This window comes from Buteo buteo, chromosome 16, assembly GCF_964188355.1.
Source record: "Buteo buteo chromosome 16, bButBut1.hap1.1, whole genome shotgun sequence".
In the NCBI taxonomy this organism is placed as follows: domain Eukaryota; kingdom Metazoa; phylum Chordata; class Aves; order Accipitriformes; family Accipitridae; genus Buteo; species Buteo buteo.
In genome coordinates this window covers 27136945-27155860 of record NC_134186.1, presented here as the reverse complement: position 1 = coordinate 27155860, position 18916 = coordinate 27136945, and the positions used below count along the sequence as shown (strand labels likewise).

At 38.8% G+C, this 18916-nt stretch overlaps 1 protein-coding gene across 4 annotated transcripts; it reads left to right on the top strand.

Annotated features, from left to right (window-relative positions):
- Nucleotides 1–451: 451 nt before the first annotated feature.
- ZDHHC13 (zDHHC palmitoyltransferase 13) lies at nucleotides 452–18168 on the top strand. 4 transcript variants are annotated; one of them, XR_012653193.1, is made up of 17 exons: nucleotides 452–526; nucleotides 1242–1384; nucleotides 1797–1919; nucleotides 2398–2475; nucleotides 3721–3865; nucleotides 5170–5234; nucleotides 5824–5986; nucleotides 7005–7130; nucleotides 7457–7590; nucleotides 8378–8478; nucleotides 11183–11307; nucleotides 12378–12440; nucleotides 12819–12912; nucleotides 13499–13620; nucleotides 14329–14412; nucleotides 15792–15949; nucleotides 17355–17421. XR_012653193.1 is itself a non-coding variant. In XM_075048241.1 (17 exons), the coding sequence occupies exons 1-17, from the start codon at nucleotides 500–502 to the stop codon at nucleotides 18099–18101; spliced, it is 1863 nt and encodes a 620-aa protein (XP_074904342.1). In that variant the 5' UTR covers nucleotides 459–499; the 3' UTR covers nucleotides 18102–18168. The 4 variants fall into 4 exon arrangements, 2 of the variants coding, with proteins under 2 accessions (XP_074904342.1, XP_074904343.1); XR_012653192.1 differs by having other exon boundaries at nucleotides 453–526; nucleotides 13496–13620; XM_075048241.1 differs by lacking the exon at nucleotides 13499–13620 and adding an exon at nucleotides 17966–18168 and having other exon boundaries at nucleotides 459–526; nucleotides 17355–17452.
- The last annotated feature ends 748 nt before the right edge of the window (nucleotides 18169–18916 follow it).

Sequence of the window (18916 nt, the reverse complement as noted above, 5' to 3'; positions counted from 1 at the left end):
TGTCAAAAGGTTTACAAGCTTGACAAGGACTGGAAAGTCCTCCTCGTGTTTTAAAATCGACTTGTCAGCCTTTGAACTGGTTCCAAGCGTCCTCCCGTGTCCCAGGCGGCGCGGGTGGGACAGCCTAAAACCCTGGGAAAGGGTTTGCAGGACTCGGTCCCTGTCCTGGACCCCGGGGGGGGTCCTGTGTGAAAGGCGAAGCACGCACCGAATGACTTTTTTTTTTTTTTTCCGTGTGAAAAGGGGAAAGAGGAGTTCGGGACGGCACCGAAGAAAACGAGAAGCCGTGGAGCTCCTCGTCCGAGCCGCGGGGGCTCTGCGGCACCCGGGGGAAGGGGAGGGAGCCCGTTCCTAGGCTCTCAACCCCCGCGCCGTGGCGGCGGTCCGCTCCCACCCCAGCCGGCCCGGCCCGTGTGGGCCCGGCCCCGGCTCCGCCTCCGCAGCGGTTCCCCGGAGCCGGTAACCAGGAAGCGGGAGCAGGAAGCTGCGGGCGGGGAGGATGGCCGGTGGAGGCGGCGGCCCGGCGGTGAGGGGAAGGCCCCGGGGCCGTCACTCGGGGTGGTGAGGGACCCATCCCCTCGGTCCTGGGGCCGCGGGGAAGTGCCCGGGACCGCCCTGCCTGACCGCTGAGGAGGCCCCGGCGCCCCGTGAGGCGGGGGTCGGTCGGCCGTGAGGGGGTCCTGAGGGGAGGCTGGCGGCGGCGGGCCGGGTGCGCGTCTCTCGCTGACGGCCGGCTCCCCTCAGGCTGCCTCGGGGCAAGGAGCGGGGCTGAAGCAGGCGGCCCCGGCCGGGCTGGGGTCCGCCGGCTGCCGGTAGGCGCGTTTGAGCGAGAAGGGAGGGCTGTGGTCTGTGTGGTGGGTGCCTTCACTGGGGCCTCCCCGCTGGGTGTCAGGGGAGCGCCCTCGCGTCTCAAAACCCACTCGAGGACGGGGGTTGTCGTTTCTAGCGCAGCGGCGTTGCTGTGGGTAAGGGCGTTGTGGCGGGAGCCAGCTCTGGAAGGAGTGTAACGGCGTTGCGGTTTGGCCTGATGGACCTTCACCACGTCCGTTCTGCCTTTCCGTGTCCTTGGGCCGAGGGAAAGGATTAGGCCTTTGTCAGGTGGTTGTAGCTGTGCTGTAAACTAATTTCCTTATTTGCATTAACGCAACTTGACAAGTGTAGCCTGTGGGTCTGGTAAAGAGGGAGGTTTGGTGTACAGTGTATAAACACCGTTTGTCAATAGATGTTTTGTCAACCAACAGTGTAAAAACCACTGCCATGGACCTCATCGACCTCATATGCACAACTGTCATAGTGCCCGCGGGGATAAAGATCTACCGGTGCTACCGGGACCGTATCCGATTGTTGAAGACCCCAGCACCTGTGATATTGTCAAGGCTACACAGTAAGTGTATGTTCTGTATTTGCAGAATGTTGAAGCAGATGTGAGCGTCCTCGAATGTGAGCCAGGCTGGATATTTTTGCAAAACAAAATTTTACAGTTCCGTTTTCTCCCCAGAGTGAAAGAAGAAAAATCACTTAAAGGCACTATTATAAGTATTTTTATCATAAACAATGGTATCTCAGCCAGGTTTGTTAGGTAGAAAATTCTACTGACCAAGGCTCAGCCCAACTCTTTTTGCAAGACTTCCATCAAATGCAATGTGGAATTTGCTCAAGTAGGAACTGGTGCGTGATGCTTAACTGAGAGTTACTTTTTCTTTAGTATGTGGCTGTCTCTAAACTGGAGGATTCTTAACAAAACTTCACAAATGAATGATAAGTAAATCAAATTATTTTTTTTTTCCTCATTTAAGGTATGGAATAGTAGAGCGGTGCAAAGAACTGGTAGAAGCAGGATATGATGTTCGACAACCAGACAAAGAAAATGTGACTCTTCTTCACTGGGCGGCGATAAACAACAGACTGGAGCTGGTTAAGTAAGCTCTAGAGTCCTTGTGAAATTAACACAAGTATTCTGCTACTGTTACTTATAATCACTTTGTTGCTATTATACTTCAAAACAGAGGAACATGCTGCTTGAGAAGAAAAGCATAAAATTCAAATTTTAACCCAATTACCTTTATGAAAATGTCACTGAAATGTAAAGTTGCCACCGTTTCTTTATATGTGCAATCATGTAGTACATGAAATCATTAGATTTTCCTGGGTTTGGTTTATTTTCTTTAACAAAGATTAAAGCTGATTTTATAAGTGCCTTGCTAATTACTGTATTTTTTTCTTAAACATTTCCTCGGAACAGCATCCTTTACTGCAGAAATACTCTTGTCTGTTTGCTTTTCTAGTGAATTTTTTTTTATTATGAGCTATTTACTACTGGAGCTATGTTATCCTTAGTATAATGTTTTAATATTTTATTATGTCTGTTCTTAATCTTATTGTGTTGCTGTTACACAGATATTATATTTCCAAAGGTGCAATAGTGGATCAGCTAGGTGGAGACTTGAATTCAACTCCCCTTCACTGGGCCATTAGGTATGCTGCTTGCAACTGCTAATTCTAAATCTGTTAGTATTAACAGTTATAGTAGCATTTTGTGTAGCACAGCAGCGGTCATCTTACATCAAATTCTGTGGTATGTTTATTTTATTGAGGTATAAGGAATTTCACAGCATGCCCATAATAATGCTGAAATCTGTTCTCTGGTTCCTGGCAACTTTGCAGGCCACAAAGTTGTGTTACGTGAGTATCTGTGTTTTAGTCACTTGGGACTCACATTTCGAAGTTTCCCTTAGAAGGGATGAAACAGTACTGTTCAGACTTTGCCTCCTAAGTTCTACCTTACTGGCCAAAGAAGACTTGGCTGTGTAAGGGCACTGAAGTTAGCTGTTGATGCTTATTATGGTACAGTTTAAGTCAGAAGAAGTTGTGGTCACTGTTTTCCTCAGACTTCAGCCTGTCTAGCTGATATGCTTTCAGTTGTTTTAGCTTCTGCACTAGATGCCCTTGGTGTGCTCTCATAAGACTCAATGCTGCCAGTCCTGGAGTGTAGAGCACGAGCATATAGCAGTAGGACCGGTGTAAGACATCTTGTTGTTCAGGGGCATGTAGAGGGGTCTTTGGCCTTCATCTCCCAGTGGCATTAGCTTTTCTTCTTGTGCTCCTTATAGCTGCCACCACAAATGTGCAGTGTCTCTTCCTGGGTGACAGTAGCTATTGGTGCTTGCGTATGTTTAATGCCTCTTTGAATCTGCTCTTTCTACATCTGCTCCAGACTACATCTGTTCAACCTGATACAGTTTAAAGTCATACAACTTTGGCTTCTAGGACAGGACTTGAGTAAAATGATCAAAAGAACAAAGCACTGTTTGTCTGGAAAAAACATAACCTTAAATAATAATTCTGGGATAACTTCTCTCAGTGCAAATCCTCACACTGGAAGATCAGTGCTTTCTTCTGGGTTATCTTAGTCTTCTGCCAAACAAAGTTAGATACTTCTTCTGAGAGAGACTGCTCACAGCAGAAATTACTGTAGAATAACCGTTGTATTATAAATTAACAGTTTGCCTTAGACTGATGTGTTAAGGTATATATTTAATATAATTTTCTGAGATAAACTTTTAATTTAAAAAAAAAAAAAGCCATTTCCTGAGTAAAACCACAAGAATCTGAAATGAAATTTTTTTTTGCAGGGTATCTATAAGAATTATTAAGGCAATGCTTTCATTAAAATTTCCATCTTTCTTGTCATCTCTAATTTCATTTCATGTATTGTTATAGACAAGGACACCTACCTATGGTCATGTTATTGTTGAAATGTGGAGCGGATCCCAGTCTTATTGATGGGGAAGGATTCAGTAGCATTCACTTAGCAGTGCTGTTTCAACACATGCCCATTATAGCTTACCTCATATCAAAAGGCCAGGTATGTTGTTGATGTCCCAAGTATTGTTTTCTACTTATGAGTAGAAAACACAGTTGTCTGTATGTATGATAGATTGCAGAATTAACTGTTTTGTTTTCTGGATGATAAGCAGGTATTTGACAACTATTTCCCTGTGCCATAAGTTCAGAGAAACTTTTGTGTGTGTGTGTGTGTGTGTGTGTGTGTGTGTGTATATATATATATTCGCTGGGTTTTTTCATACTCTCCCCTGTCCTTGCCATCCCTACCCCTACACCTTCACATACAATTCAGAGCATTTAAGGAGAGTTGTTAAGACTATGCAGATTTGTGGTGCTGCATAAGTAACAACTGGCTTTTAAACCTGATAACAAAAAGCAGTATATGAAGTATGTACATCATGAAGTATTTACTATTTGATTACAGTTTTGCAACTAATAATCTGTGCAGTTGTCCATCAATTGAAGCGTGCAGAATAGATGATCAGACTAGGTCTGAATTTTTTATTAGAAATTTCTATATTTTCTGTAATTTTACATCATATCCACTCTAGTTGATGTCTGCTTAGCTGACATCTGAAGTAAGCAGAATTAATGACAAGTGTAACAATTTGCTAATAAAAATGACAGTTCTATGATCAAGTCTGTTTGAAACACTGAGTATTAAGATTTAAAGATTTGGTAAGTTTGTTTTTGTTCTCATAGAGCTCTCTTTAGTAGAGTAACTGACTTCTGGAATGTAGGTATAGATGGTATATATCACCAACTTGAAGCTTTTAGCCCACCTTTTCTACTAAGTAATCCAAGTGATTGAAAATTTTGTTTAAGTAAATCTGCTCTAATGTAACGATGGGTGGAGGTGGGGAAGAAGGAAACCTTCATTGTGAAGAAGGAGGAAGAAAATTAGGTGATGCAAGTTAGATGTTTAAATAATTATGTTTTGAGATACACAATCAATTGATCCTTTTTTTCTTGTTTTAATAAACCAATTTTATGTACTCAGACATTCTGTTATGTATGTCCCTTTACACAAGGAAGATGGTTAACATTGCTTTACAAGGTACATTTTGTTTATAGTATTTCTGTGCAAAAAGGGGACAAGAAATATGGTTAACGTGGTTCCCTTAAAAATATTCTTAGTGGAGACTCTCCCTTAAAAATATCCTTAAATGAATGTTGGTTTCTTCGCCGGTTTAATTTAGTTTCTTGCCATTTTCTTTCCATTAGTGAAGCTAAGCCAGTTGTATAGCTCCGAATCTGACCATCTTACTCTGTTTCCTGAAATCACTGGTAATCACTTGCTTGTTATCTTTTTCTTATACTTAGAACGTAGACACAACAGACTTCAATGGGCAAACGCCTTTAATGTTATCAGCACAAAAAGCAGTTGGGTAAGTAGTGAATAACTTAAGAAGACTCTATTTTTTTTGTACCCACAAAGCAGTAAGGTGAATTTTTTCCTATGAAATTTTTTGTTAAACAGACATTTCTTTCCCTTTTAGTTGTGCTACAATATGCGGTATTTCAGAGATCAGGAGTTAGGAAGTAGCTGATTGGATATAGCAAAGAAAGTCAAAAGAACTCCTAAAAGAAGTTTAGGTTTGTGGCTGAACTGGCTGCAGCATTACTGTGCTTTCCCAGAAATTAAAATAAATGGAGGTGGATGCAGTACAATGCATTTAGAATAAACAAAATGTGGAGATGTAAGCTTATACACAGTGTTGTAGGAAGATATAATCTGTGTATATACCTCATATTTGTTAAAATGGTAAGATAACATAGTCTGGAGAAAAACTCTTGGGGCAGGTCCTGAATTATAAATGTGGATCTATTGTTGATAAGCTTGTTCTGAGGCAAGGCATTGTGTATCAGCTGTTATTTCACGGATGGGAACAGGGGTTTTTATAAGGTGTTCAAAAGCTTCATCTCCAGTATGGGTTATCTTCTGTTTGTTAACTTTTATACTTTATTTTCATCTAGACCAGAGCCCACAAGATTTCTCTTGAAGTTTAACCCCTCTCTCAGTGCTGTAGACAATGTTCAAAAGAATACTGCACTGCACTGGGCAATAACATCAGGAAATACTAGTGCAGTGGATCTGTTGCTGGAAGCCGGTGCTAGCCTGGACGTAAAAAATGCCAAGGTACAATTTCTTTCATGATACTTCATTCCATGTGGCATGAACATGTAAAACGAATTTAAAGAAAAACGTGAGTCTTCTTTACGGTGGGTATGCTTTGCAACAGGGGTTGACTAAGAGCAGGTGTTCTTAGTCTTTCCCGAAAAGAATTAGCACCTTTCTTGTGGTGTGGCACGAAGTAGGAATGCAGAGATTCTTTGCAACTTTCATTTAATGAACAGCCAAGCCTTTTGGTCACTCTGAACATAATTGTGTCCTTTGCAGATTCTTCTTTCCACCCCTTACCCATCCACCCCACCTGACACCTGTCTTTTTTTAAAGTTACCTGTTTTCCATTTCAAAACATTGTCATGAGGAGTAATGTCTTTGGCCAGTTTTTTAAAAATAGTGTCTTGGTGTCCCTTGAGATTCTTAAAGCTTTTAAAAAGATATGTGTGTCATCCTGTGAAAACCAGTGTTTGACAATGCCTGTTTGTACATTCGAAAGGGCTAGTCGCATATGAAAGTCTTCGTCCTAATATTTGTAAAAACTGATAGAAGTATAAATGTTGAAACTGTCGATTCCTATGACTATATAGATATGTTTGTACAGTGTAGTTATTCAGGGTTTGCATATTAAGCTGTGCAGCTTTTCCATCTACTGCCTTTTTTTTTTATTTGTATGTGTGACGTATTGCTGTTTGGTTTTAAAATGTTAACATAAACAAGAAACCTTCCCTTTCAGTAAGCATGTAATATTCTAGCAGACAGTTTAGCTTTCAGGTTATTGGAGACAGTCCAACAGATAACTCAAATGGATGCAATCTGGTTGAAAGTATCAGTTTTTAGAACTACAAAGCACTAGATTAAGCACATTAAAACTCTCAATTTAGCTTACCCTTGCCTTAAAAGAAAGGCAGGGGAGACAGGAAGTAACTGCCAAGTTATTCTTGGTTTAGCTGTATTTATTTCTTGCTTCTGTTAAAAAGTAAAATGTTTATTTCTTTACGCACTTAACACATAAATATTTCTGTTGTTAAAGGGAGAGACACCGCTTGACCTTGCTTATCAAAGTCTGAATCGCTTCATGGTTTATATGGTAAAAGAGGAAGAAAGAATGAGAAGCAGAAGAAATAACAGGCTACTGAAAATAGTAGAGAAATATGAGGTAACTTCCTGAGTAGTAGCTAATGGAAGTAAAGCTACAGCATTCCATGTTTAGAATAATAAACAGTTTAACTATTTTCTACCAAGAGGATCTTCTAAGGTTTCTGAAATTGGGTGCACAAAAATAAAATTCTTTAAAAGCATTTAGCAGTGGTTTGGGTGGGGGGGGGTTGTGTTGTGTCCCCCCATCCCACTTTGGTGTATTGATCTGTCAGTTTGTCTTATCTACCTTGAGTCTTCAGCATTTGTTATTACATTAACTGAATACTTCTGAAGTATGTCCTGCTTGAACACTTTGTCATATTTTAACAATAATAATTTTAATAGCTCTACCTGCTGTTGGCATCTTCCTTGACATTGATGTGGGCCATGGGATACGTAATGAACTTAAGTTCTGATTCTTGGCTTCTGAAAGGAGGTCTGCTTCTCTTCCTGCTATTTGGAATGGCTCTGTTTGTGAGGTTTGTGGCATTTTGTCTCTGTACATGTATTTATTTGTTATATATCTAATGCAAGTGTTCTTTTCAGAGTTAAGTTTCACTTGGCAAAAAAAAAAACCTCTTGAGAAATGGTTGCAGAGCGTGTGAAGGATTTCAATGTATGTACTTTTTAGAATGACCATAGAAATTGAATGTCTTCAGGTGTGCAAAATAACAGTTACTCATCACTGATAGATTTGAAAAAACACTAAAGTGTTTAAGCAGTCTGTTAGCTAATTTTAATGATAGAGAGTGTTATTGAAGGTCTGCACTTGGTAGACACTGAGATACCTATGCACAATGCTCAGAAATGTGCGTTATCTCAACTTTTCCTTCTGTATCTGTGATACAGAATGAATTTTAATGAACCATTCCTTTCCCTGCTCCCCAGACCTCCTAGTGTTATCCTAAGCTGTTTTGCAGGTTTTATGCTTTTTTCAACAGTTAACTGCAACAGTCAGTGTTCCTTGAAAAAGCAATCCTATCAGTGTGCAAACAGACAGAGATCACACTTTTCACCCAGTGCTACAGCTTTTCTGATGTATAATATTAGGCTGGAACAGAGCACTCTTTGGTTTTATTTTTGTATTGGTTAACCCCCTATGCATCTGGCTAAAAAATGTTTTTGAGTGACAATTCTTGATTGCTTTTAGAGAGACTTGAAGTATACTCTGTGTGTGAAGTTTTTAATATAACAGAACAGATAGTTTATACTGTGGAGTTACATTTTAAATAAATTTTTTAAAAATACTTTTGAATATTCTTTCAGGCAATGTGTGGGGCTCAAGAATCTGAGGTATCTTCCCACAGCTTTTCTGCTAAGTTCAGTTTTTTGGATGTCCGTGACCTGGTTTTTCTGGTTCCTGCCTGATATCCTTTGTACTCAAGAAATGCAGTAGTACTCTCCATACAGTTCCTAATAAATCTAAGCCTGGTCATGAAAATAGCAACAAGCAGTCCCAGATAATTCCAGGTGACTGTTAATGTCTGGTAGATTGGTATACATTCATTGGGCAGGGGTGAAATAACTTTAAGTTTAATTTAAAGCTATATACGGACTAAATATCTGTACCTTCTTTTATCTTTAGCAGATATTTGTGTACAATTCTGCGCTACTTCTTATGCTACTGGAATATCAAAATGAAAACGTCTTTGTTATAAACCTAATTGTCCCTGCTACCATCTCCATGTGACTCTTTAATCTTCCTCGTTGAGACTCTCATACAGTAATGTATTTTGGCATGTAGTATAACTGGATAACAAATGCATTAATAATTTTCAAAGCATCTCTTCTTTCTGAAATGACAAGGATTTGACAGTTAGTGGTATTCATGCTTCTGCTTTTAAAAACAACAACAAAACCCTCCCACCCCCACAAAAATCAGGGAACACATTTCTTCATGTCCTTCCAAAACAGAACTTCCAGTCTCCTATCTGTCTTTTTTCACAGGTTATGCTGCATCCTCAGTGTACAGGGCATTAACGTCTACCTTTCATTTATTTTCTTTGAAGAGGCTTTGCACTGATGAGTACAAAAATGTTTTAGTAGTTTACGCTTGCTTTTCAGTGCCCTACTCTTTAGTTACACGGGGGCATCTATTTATTTATTGATTAAGTTTTATGAAAAGGCCTTTAGGGAGATACTTAGAACTGTAAATAATTTTCTACTAAACCAGCAATAATATATTGCTACACAATTTTAATTAATTTTTAATTACTTCATCCTTTAAGTGGCATTTTCTTTTGTACTGTTCCCAATTAAGATGTCCTTAATAGAATTATCAGGATTAACTTCGATGAACTGATCAAGTATATTCCCGCTGGGGATACATGCATATGCTTGTCTAAATGAAAATCATGTTATTCAGTGTTGCATTGTGAAGTTTTATGGTTTTCCTGGTGGCATCTAAATTAAAAGAAAAAAATTTCCAAAAATAGGGTTTTGAGTCAGATGCTTTGCTGAAGATAGTGAGCATAGCAGTATTCTTGAAGGTCTAACCGTAGCTTGGTGAGATGGGTGAGTAGTTTTGTTTCACTACGTAACCCTTTTTCTCATTAATACCTTTTCCTTCTGGAACTGGTCACAGAACTGAGTGTTGTACAAGTGTTCAGTATTTTAGCTTCCTATATTACGTCTGAATGAAAATCCAGCCACTCTAATTAAGGACTACTCTCAGTTCCAAAAAACAATTGAAATGCAAATAGACAAATCTGCAGGAAATCATTTTGACTTACATCAGTGTTAATGCAAGGTCCTGCACATGGATCGGGGGCAATCCCAAGCACCAATACAGGCTGGCCGATGAGTGGACTGAGAGCAGCCCTAAGGAGAAGGACTTGGGAGTGTCGGCTGGCGAGAAGCTCAACATGACCCAGCAACGTGCATTTGCAGCCCAGAAAGCCAACCGTATCCTGGGCCGCATCAAAAGAAGCGTGACCAGCAGGTCGAGGGAAGGAATTCTCCCCCTCTGCTCCGCTCTGGTGCAGTTTTGCGTCCAGTCTGCAGTACTGCGTCCAGCTCTGGGGCCCCCAACGTAAGAAGGACATGGACCTGTTGGAGTGAGTCCAGAGGAGGGCCATGAAGATGATCAGGGGGCTGGAGCACCTCCTCTATGAAGACAGGCTGAGAGAGTTGGGGTTGTTCAGCCTGGAGAAGAGAAGGCTCCGGGGAGACCTTACAGCAGCCTGCCAGTACCTAAAGGGGGCCTGCAGGAAAGCCGGAGAGGGACTTCTTTTTCCAAGGGCCTGTAGTGATAGGACAAAGGGTAATGGCTTGAAACTGAGAGAGGGTAGATTTCAATGAGATGTAAGGAAGAAGTTCTTCACTGTGAGAGTGGTGAGGCCCTGGACCAGGTTGCCCAGAGACGCTGTGGCTGCCCCATCCCTGGCAGTGTTCAAGGCCAGGTTGGATGGGGCTTGGAGCAACCTGGTCTAGTGGAAGGTGTCCCTGCCCATGGCAGGGGGGTTGGAACTGGATGACCTTCAAGGTCCCTTCCAACCCAAACCCTATGATTCTATTATAGGTGCACCTTGCAATTGCATTGTAACAAACACAGCTATAAGACTGGTAATAGACAGTGCCAATATTTCATAATTCAGTATCTTGATTTTAATTAGAGCTACTTTGCAGTGGTTTTAGTTTGTAAGACAAAACAACCTTGAGGTTGCAGTACTTTATTTTTTTAAGAGTTACATACACTGTGGTTTATATAGTGGCTGAATAATCACTGGAGATGGAACCCAGGTTTGGGCTCTCTGACTGCTCCTTGATGGCATCATGGCCAGTTTTTTAGGAATCCGAGCTCTCCAGTTCAATGCTTGAATTTAATTGGTATAAAAATTCGCCCATTCCACATTACTCTGTTGCTGTATGGAGGTAGTTAATTTTGACATGTTTTTCTCTCCCTTTCACCTGACTTAGAGGGTTTTTTTTTTTTAGTCCATAGTATAAAAGTTATGTTCCTAATGACTGTATATCCTCTCTCATGTATAATAAGAATTTGTCTTCTAGAGGACTTGCAGCAAATAACTATATATAGTGGTATAAGAATATATTCCTTAACCTGAATATTACGTGTAACCAATACAATTCTTGAAATCGCTGTCGTGTTCAGCATGGTGGGTCTTCTTTATTATTTCTATAAAACTTGGAGAACTGATCCTGGATATGTTAAGACTTCAGAAAAAGAAAGAAAAGAGGTAGGTGATTTTGTAAAAACAAATGGAAGGGCTAACTTGGTGCGACACATACGTACTTTTGGTTGATGTGTTTGTCATCAAGTTCAGCTTCGTTAAACTTGAAAGCAATGAAATACTCTTCGTTCTTTTAATAGTTTTTAGCACTGTCATTGAACAACATAGATTGTAGATGTTTTCTCCTCTACTGATTGTTTACTTATCTTCATCATCCTGCCAGAATTTCCTTGCCTCCATCTTCTCACTGAAATGTGGGCTTTGGACAAACATTGTACAGACCCACTGATGTTTGTGATATAAATGCACATAGAACTTAAATATAAATTTTGTATGGTTTTCACTCCAGCTGTTTAAGGTTAGAAAGAGAGATTCGCAGTGCTTTCCTACAATTTTCCATGCTCATAAGACATACCAAAGGCTAGAAATGACTTAAATTTTGTCACATGCTTTGAAGATGCTTATAATAGTTTGATTTTTGTGCTTAAGCACATTGTGCTGTTTCCTTGCTCTATTTTAGAATGGTGAAAAGAAATCATGGCCAACCAATCAGTAGAGAATTTAGTATTTCCTTAATCCCCAACCCGTGGATTAAGGAAAGCATTTTGTTTCTGATCTCATTACTTTCCATGAGCTTGTATTTCTTCAGATTGCCAGGGAGAATAAACTGCAGTTTTAACTTGTTACCACAGAACTAGTAACCTTTGTGTATCTAGTACTTCTAAAGGAACAGTAAATATAGCAGCTCTCTTCATCTCTCTGAAGTCTGACTGACTATATCAGAGGTACCTTGTATCTTCATATGATCTCATTTTTTTTAAAGGATATTTCATTCACATTATTTATTAATTTTGGCAACATAGAGATACTTTTCTGAATAATCCTGCATGAATGAAGTTGTATTAGTCTTTGCTGTTCTATGTTTTTCATGGACCTTTTTAAATAGCAAGTACTTATTCCTATTAATGCTTGGCATTCAAAACGCTTATGAACTGCAAAAGGCCTAATGTAAAAATCTTCATAGATCCCCCTGAAAATGTAATCCAAATGCAAGCACAAATTACTTTGTCTTTCAGAACATTGTAGCTCTTGCAGAAGCAGGTTGCTTGGACTTCAGAACATTTTGCACATCGTGTCTTGTAAGTGAGGCTTTGGGGTTTTTTTTCTTTTTGAACCTGGCTTTTTACTTAACACTGCTGTAAAAAACTTTTTCCTCTTTGCTTGGCATGCAAGTGTTACATGTGTGGTTTGTCCTATATTACTTAAATTTCTTTCTTTCTTTTAGAGTGACAAAAGAGATGCTTTAAGATCCTTGGACTCTAGTCTTAATAAAATACTAATTATTTCCATCTCTCTTTTTTGTAAAATTAGGATGGATAGTTCTCATCTATGTTCTGTGTTGTGAGGTCTGTTATACAGTAATTGTACAAAGTATGATGGTGCCCGTGAGATGGGCTAAACTTTGAGCAAAATAGATGCTTTTGCTATGACTGTTCTTTTCCTTCATCCTCAACTAGGTAAGGAAGCCTTTGAGATCTATGCATTGTCTTGCTTGTGATTCATGTGTAGCCAGATACGATCACCATTCTGTGTGGATTGGACAGTGCATAGGTAAGAGTGTTTATCAAATCTGAAAATACCACATATTTTAAAAGTTGCAGAAATAACATTTATCTCCTTAGAGAGAGAGCACATCTGATAGAAGAATACACAGTTGATAACTGAAGGTGTTACTCGTAGGTGCCAGAGAGAAATTAGATTGCAGAGACAAAGGTAGCTAAAATGATTAAAGAGATGGAGTGGTCACCCTAAGAGTAGAGACCAAAAACTCTGGGACTTTTTATTTTGAACGAAGAAGGAACGTGGGATATGATGGAGACTTTAAAAGCAAACAAACAAACAAAAGGCAGTGAAGGTGGTCGCTAAAGTGAATGCAGAACTGTTATTCACCAAGTACATCATACTAGAACTAGGGGAGTCTCAGTGAGAATAGCAGTTGGATTTAAAATTGGTAAAGAAAAAATGTCTTTACGTGGCAGGTTGTGAAATTTTAGAACTTACTGCTGTAAGGGTTTGCAGATACAGGCAGTATCAGAAGGTTCAGAAAGGGATTAGACAAGCTTTTGGACAATGTGTCCAAAAGCAGGTACTGAAAGAACTAGACAAGTATGCATACTTTGACATTTTAATGCAGTAGCTGTGGATGAAGAGAACGAACTCCAGAAAGTGGCCAGGCTCGTTTGTCCTCCTGAACTAATGTTGCCTATTGTCGCTGTTAGAGACCGTGAAGTGGAGCAGCTGGACCACCGAGATAACCCCGTAGGGCATTTTTTTGTGTTCTTGTGTCCTTTGAGAAACTCCCTCCTTCTCCCTTTCTGTCTCATTACTGGTGATGCTCAAGATAGAAAGGTTAGAGCTTTACATCTGTAGCAATGTATTTTTAGCATATTCTTTGGCCAATAGCTTTTTTGTAGTGTTAAATACTTGGAAATGTTTTTATAGTGTTTGCTATTTACAAGGTGGTGAGACATCCTTCTGATGCATTGTTTCAAAGCTTTGAGCAATACTGGTTGTCATTTAAAGAAAAATAATTGTGCATCTTCATGTAACAGTTTCTCTGTCAGAAGTCTGGTTTGTTTTTTTTATATGTTTGCAATTCTGAAGCACACAAAGGTCAAACAATTAAATTGAATAGCTTAGGTTTTTCAGTCATGTGAGACAATTGTACTGTGCATGGGGAGAGTTGTGGCTGCATAATTAGTCGTCATATAGCTAAAAGAGCTGAAGGCGTGCTCTGAAGAGACAAATCCTGGTTGACTTTATCAGAACTAATTCTATTATATAAATTGGGATGGCTTACAGGAGAAAGCTGAGAAAGAGATCAGCCTTGTCAAACTGTCTTGAGGATAGCAGAGGTAATAATAACAAGTGGGTTTGATTCTTTTTATTCCTATTAACTAAAGGGGAAATGCAAGTACTGCTGGATTTTAAAATGTCAAACTTTTTTTTTCCTTGCCTTAAATACAGGCATTGGGAACCATTGTTACTACCTATTGTTCCTGTCTTTCCTAACTATGACCAGTGTCTGCCTGCTTTATGGAACTCTTCTGTGTATGTATCCATGAATTTATTTTAATTTAGCTTTCAAGCACATGTGTGTATGATCTTTATTTTTCAGCATTTCATTTCCAGCAAGTGTAATTACACTGGTGCAAATGATACCATATTTCAGCAATGATGTTTTGTTGTAATTCTGTCTTTAAATGAAAATATACCATGACCGAGTCTTTGGTCAAATATCTGATTACGTTTGTGTTGAGTAGAAACTAAGATACAGCTCTGGTGGGATGTCCATTGGAAAATACAGTATCAGAAAGGTTTTTTATTAGAGATGAAATAAGGAAGCCATGGGGAGGAAGGTCAGGTTGCAGATTCTAGTCTGGGTACTCTTTACTGCAGTAGAAAATAAGTTTGTAAATACATTATTGAAAAAGCTTTATTGATTTTACTATTTGGAAATATCTGTATTGAACACTTTGAAAAGTTTTATTTGTTTGTTTTTAATGTAGTGATAACTTTGAAAAAAGGAGAACTGTGTATAATAAATCCAAGCTGTTACTTGGGAAAATTAAGAAGTTTCTTGGAGGATGCAGGAGAGTCCTTATTATGTAGTTCCTTAGGATGAATTAACATAGCACTAATCTTTTGACTAAAAAGTAGAGAGGGTTCATTTTATTTTACATTACTTAACATTATATTGAAATGAGTCAATGTTCAACATAGAGTGAAGTGAGCCAGCGATGGCAGTGGAGGACACAGGACACTCCTGTGAACATGAGTTGCTTTCCTGTGTTTCAGTGGTGGTCTTAACATATGCAAAAAGCATGTTATTTTCTCCATTTCCTGTGTGTGAAGGAACATGGGAGGAAAACCTCTTTATTGTTCTACTGACATAGAGGCAAAATAAAGTTGCTCTGCTTTTAGTCGTTTGGGGTTTTTATAGATTAAAGACCTGTGGTAGGCTTTAGGTATCTCTTAAGAAATCTACAGAAGTTGGACGTTCCAGTTTACGTCTATTTAATAGTGGTAAAATACTGCTTTCTTGACATTGTCACCATAATGTCATCTTTTGTTGATGGTTGTGTTTAAGATAATTGATAAATTCTTGTCCTAAAATTATGAATAAGCATGAAGCAAAATTTCAGAAGTCTTGACAATGAGAGATGATGACTTATTTCAGTATCGCTAGTTAACCTAAAAAAAAAAAAAAAAAAAAAGTAAGTACCTAGCTAGTACCTTGAATGTTCCTACTGTGGACTATGAATGCATAATGTAAAGATCATGCAGCCAGAATAGCAAGCAGTCACACATCTATGTGGGTGCTTTTAAGTGGGAACGTGATACATTAAACGTGGTATTTCTAGACCATATTGCTATGTAATGTGCATTCTATATTAAACACATAATTAACTGATTATGCATCTTGTCAGATTGGTCAAGCCATTGTGCAACAAGTTACCATCAAGATGGAGCATGGGCGTACTTCACACAGATAATATATTGCTCTCCATGGGTTTCCTACATCTTCGCAGTAGCCTGTTTTCATACTGTATGGGCTTCATTGTGGCTAACTGTTCAGCTTTATCAGGTATTATTTTGCTTTGGTTTATGCTCGTTTCTTAATTTAAGAGTCATCATATTAAAACTTTTCCTTAGATGATTTGGTCCCATAAAAACTTTGTGCCTGCTTTCCTTGACTAATGAATGTCACAGCTAGGTGCTTTTCTTAAATCTCAGGGCAGTCCTTTAAGTTTCACGGGTACTTGTGCACTCGGCATTCCCGTATTAAAAGTAGAATCACAGTCTGCAAATCATTCCTATAGCTGAGTTCTCAGTTTACTACTCATCAAAAATTCCAGACCTATAAAAAGATGTATTTAAAGCAAGAAACTTATTTGACTAATAGAACTGGTATTACTGCCCCCAAAATGGCAAAAAAGCTCAATAGCACAATTAGTCCTGAATTGAAAATTCTATGGCGGAGCTCAGCAATGTGTCATTAGACTGTATTAAATCCCATTGCTATAATAAAAATATATGACCTGGATTTTATCCTGATGAGGACTGTCACATTTCTTGTTTATGTTTTTCTCAGAGAGAGCTTGGCTATGCAAACAGGACTGAGAAGAGCTGTATTAAAACATCTAGGAAACAGTTTGTTTAGCAGCTTTTAGGAAAGATGTGTCATTTGAATATGTGTTGAGCATACTGAGCTAAAGTCTTGTTTTACATCTTGTTTAAAAAAAAAACAACCAATAATCCACAATTTTAAATGTGTACTGCTAGATTTCTGTAATGTCCAAGACACTGAGATATCATGCTGGAAAAAAAAAAGAATCTAGGTAGGATATTTACAGTTAACTACTGTGTTTTGTACCCAGTCATTTGTAAATGCACTGCTTTATGATACTTAGCGTGTAATTCAAGAAAGGACCCTTGCAGCCATTTATAAGGGCTTATAAGATTTATGTTGATAAATAAGAAAATGGAAAAAGGAATAGGTAAACAAAAATGCAGAAAACCCCCATAAATTTCACTGTAGAACTTGGTGAAAGAAGACATGGAATCAAGAAAATGGAAAAGTTATTGTTAAGTCTCTGACATCTACTTCATCTCTTTTGCTGAGCTGCTTTGTCTTTTTCAGAGGAATTTTTTCTACCAAATTGTGTGGTAGTATATAGACAAAGTCTGAGGAGATAGGTGCTTAACTGCTATAGATCTTATATTTCTACACACATCTGTAAAAGTACCATCTTTACAGTCATCCCAATTAAGCTTGCCTTCTCAGTGGAAGCGTTAATGTTACAACTTGCTGGGTTCTGTTTTAGTCCAAGTGACGTTTAAAATGTACTTCTCAGTCGTAGTTACTTATTTGTTAGATATGGACAACCTCTTCCCCTCCCTCCCTTCTCAATAGTATCTTTTGTTATCACCGGAATTTTAATTTGTGATGTTCACATTTTAACCATTACTTACATTTTCCTTTTGGTAAGATTGCATTCTTGGGATTGACCTCGCATGAAAGAAGGGGCCTCCTGATACAGAGAAGATCTTCTAAGCATCCTGTTTCACTCAGGAGAACTCCATACAAGTGAGTATTAATGAGTAGTGTGTTTTAAGCACATATCTTTTCAGCAGTGATTTGTCTCACTGCTTCATAAATGCAAAAAAGTGGTGGTCTATGGACATGCTAGTCATGCATTTCATGAATTGTGTTAAGAGGAGGAAATGGACCTCATTTTCCTTGCTGAGAACTTCCTTTGCCCTAGGAAATAAACAGCCAGTGTAAGAGCTACTGGGGTTCTTGCTGCATGGCTGCGTACATTGGAGAAAGATGTGTCAAAATCAGTCCGTAATGTTAATCAGTAGACACTATTTTGGGGCTGAGGGGTGTTGTCCTTTAATTTGTTCATCAGTCTCTGTGTCTGTTCTGTAGGTTCAGAAAGAGAATTAAGGTATGAGCTGGCCCCTGTCTGGCTTCTCTTGCAGTATTTAGCTCAATAGAGAAATTAGTACCAAGGTTTCCCTCGTGGTGAACGTGTATTTTTGATGCTTGCGATCTTCTTTTGTTAGGTTTATTAATGGATATTTCTCTCCTTTTCAGTCTTGGATGCTTCCAGAATCTTGCAGACTTTTTTCAGTGCAGTTGCTTTGGTATGTTCAAACCCAATGTAGTTGACTGGACCAAGCAATACAACCTTTTTCATCTGGCTAAGGAGAAAAATGTTCATTCTGTATGAAGCTTTGCTTAATTTTAAAACCATTGAGCTGAAAGCTAAATAAAACTGGATATTTTGTTAATTTTTACAGATTCTTCTGAAGTTGCTTGGTTTTATTTTTATTATTGTTTCAAATATTAAACCTATCTTGCACAAGCTACAGCAGGTTTGTATATGGAACAATCACTATGTGTATATATAGTTTGAGCTGAAACTATTCGAAATTTTATGTGATGAGATGACACTAGGAATATATATTTTTAAAGGTAAGTTTTTTAGGGCAGAACTTCAAACCCATGTTGGTAGCCTTTGCTTTATTTTGCAGATAATAAAAAAAACCCCTACATTTGAAAATTAAGGGGAATGTTCATATTTAAAAATTTAATATTACAATTACCCTGCAATTTTATTGCTTATGTTGTGAAAACCTCTATAAAATCTTTGTATTCGGAGGATTTACATGTAATAAAACAGAGCTTTCATGCTTCTAAGTGTATTTTTACAGACTGAAATAGATTCAAGGGATATGTGACCAGTGAGGTATTTAAGAACAGATACGCACAAAACCTAAGAAAAAGCCTGACTCTTTGCCTTACGTTTTGCACATATACATGCCCTGTTAATGTATGAAAATGGGTAAGTTGATGATGGAAAATAGCAATGTATATAAAAAGAGGGAATTATTCCCAGCCGCATGCGTAGATCTTTAATAGCTAGATGTCAGCCATGTTCCCAAGAAAAGGCTACAGCGTCAGTCTGGAGCAGCCAGCTGGGCAGTGTGGTTTTGAATATAAGTCAAAGTAGGTAATAATGAAAACCAGCAGGAAAGCAGATCA

What these genes read in the sequence shown, in the direction of transcription:
- ZDHHC13 (XM_075048241.1), top strand. Translation starts at nt 500, where the DNA reads ATGGCCGGTGGAGGCGGCGGCCCGGCG. An exon ending in AACAGACTGGAGCTGGTTAA is followed by an intron (nt 1,920 to 2,397) that starts GTAAGCTCTAGA and finishes GCTGTTACACAG; the next exon opens with ATATTATATTTCCAAAGGTG. An exon ending in TAACTGTTCAGCTTTATCAG is followed by an intron (nt 15,950 to 17,354) that starts GTATTATTTTGC and finishes CCTTTTGGTAAG; the next exon opens with ATTGCATTCTTGGGATTGAC.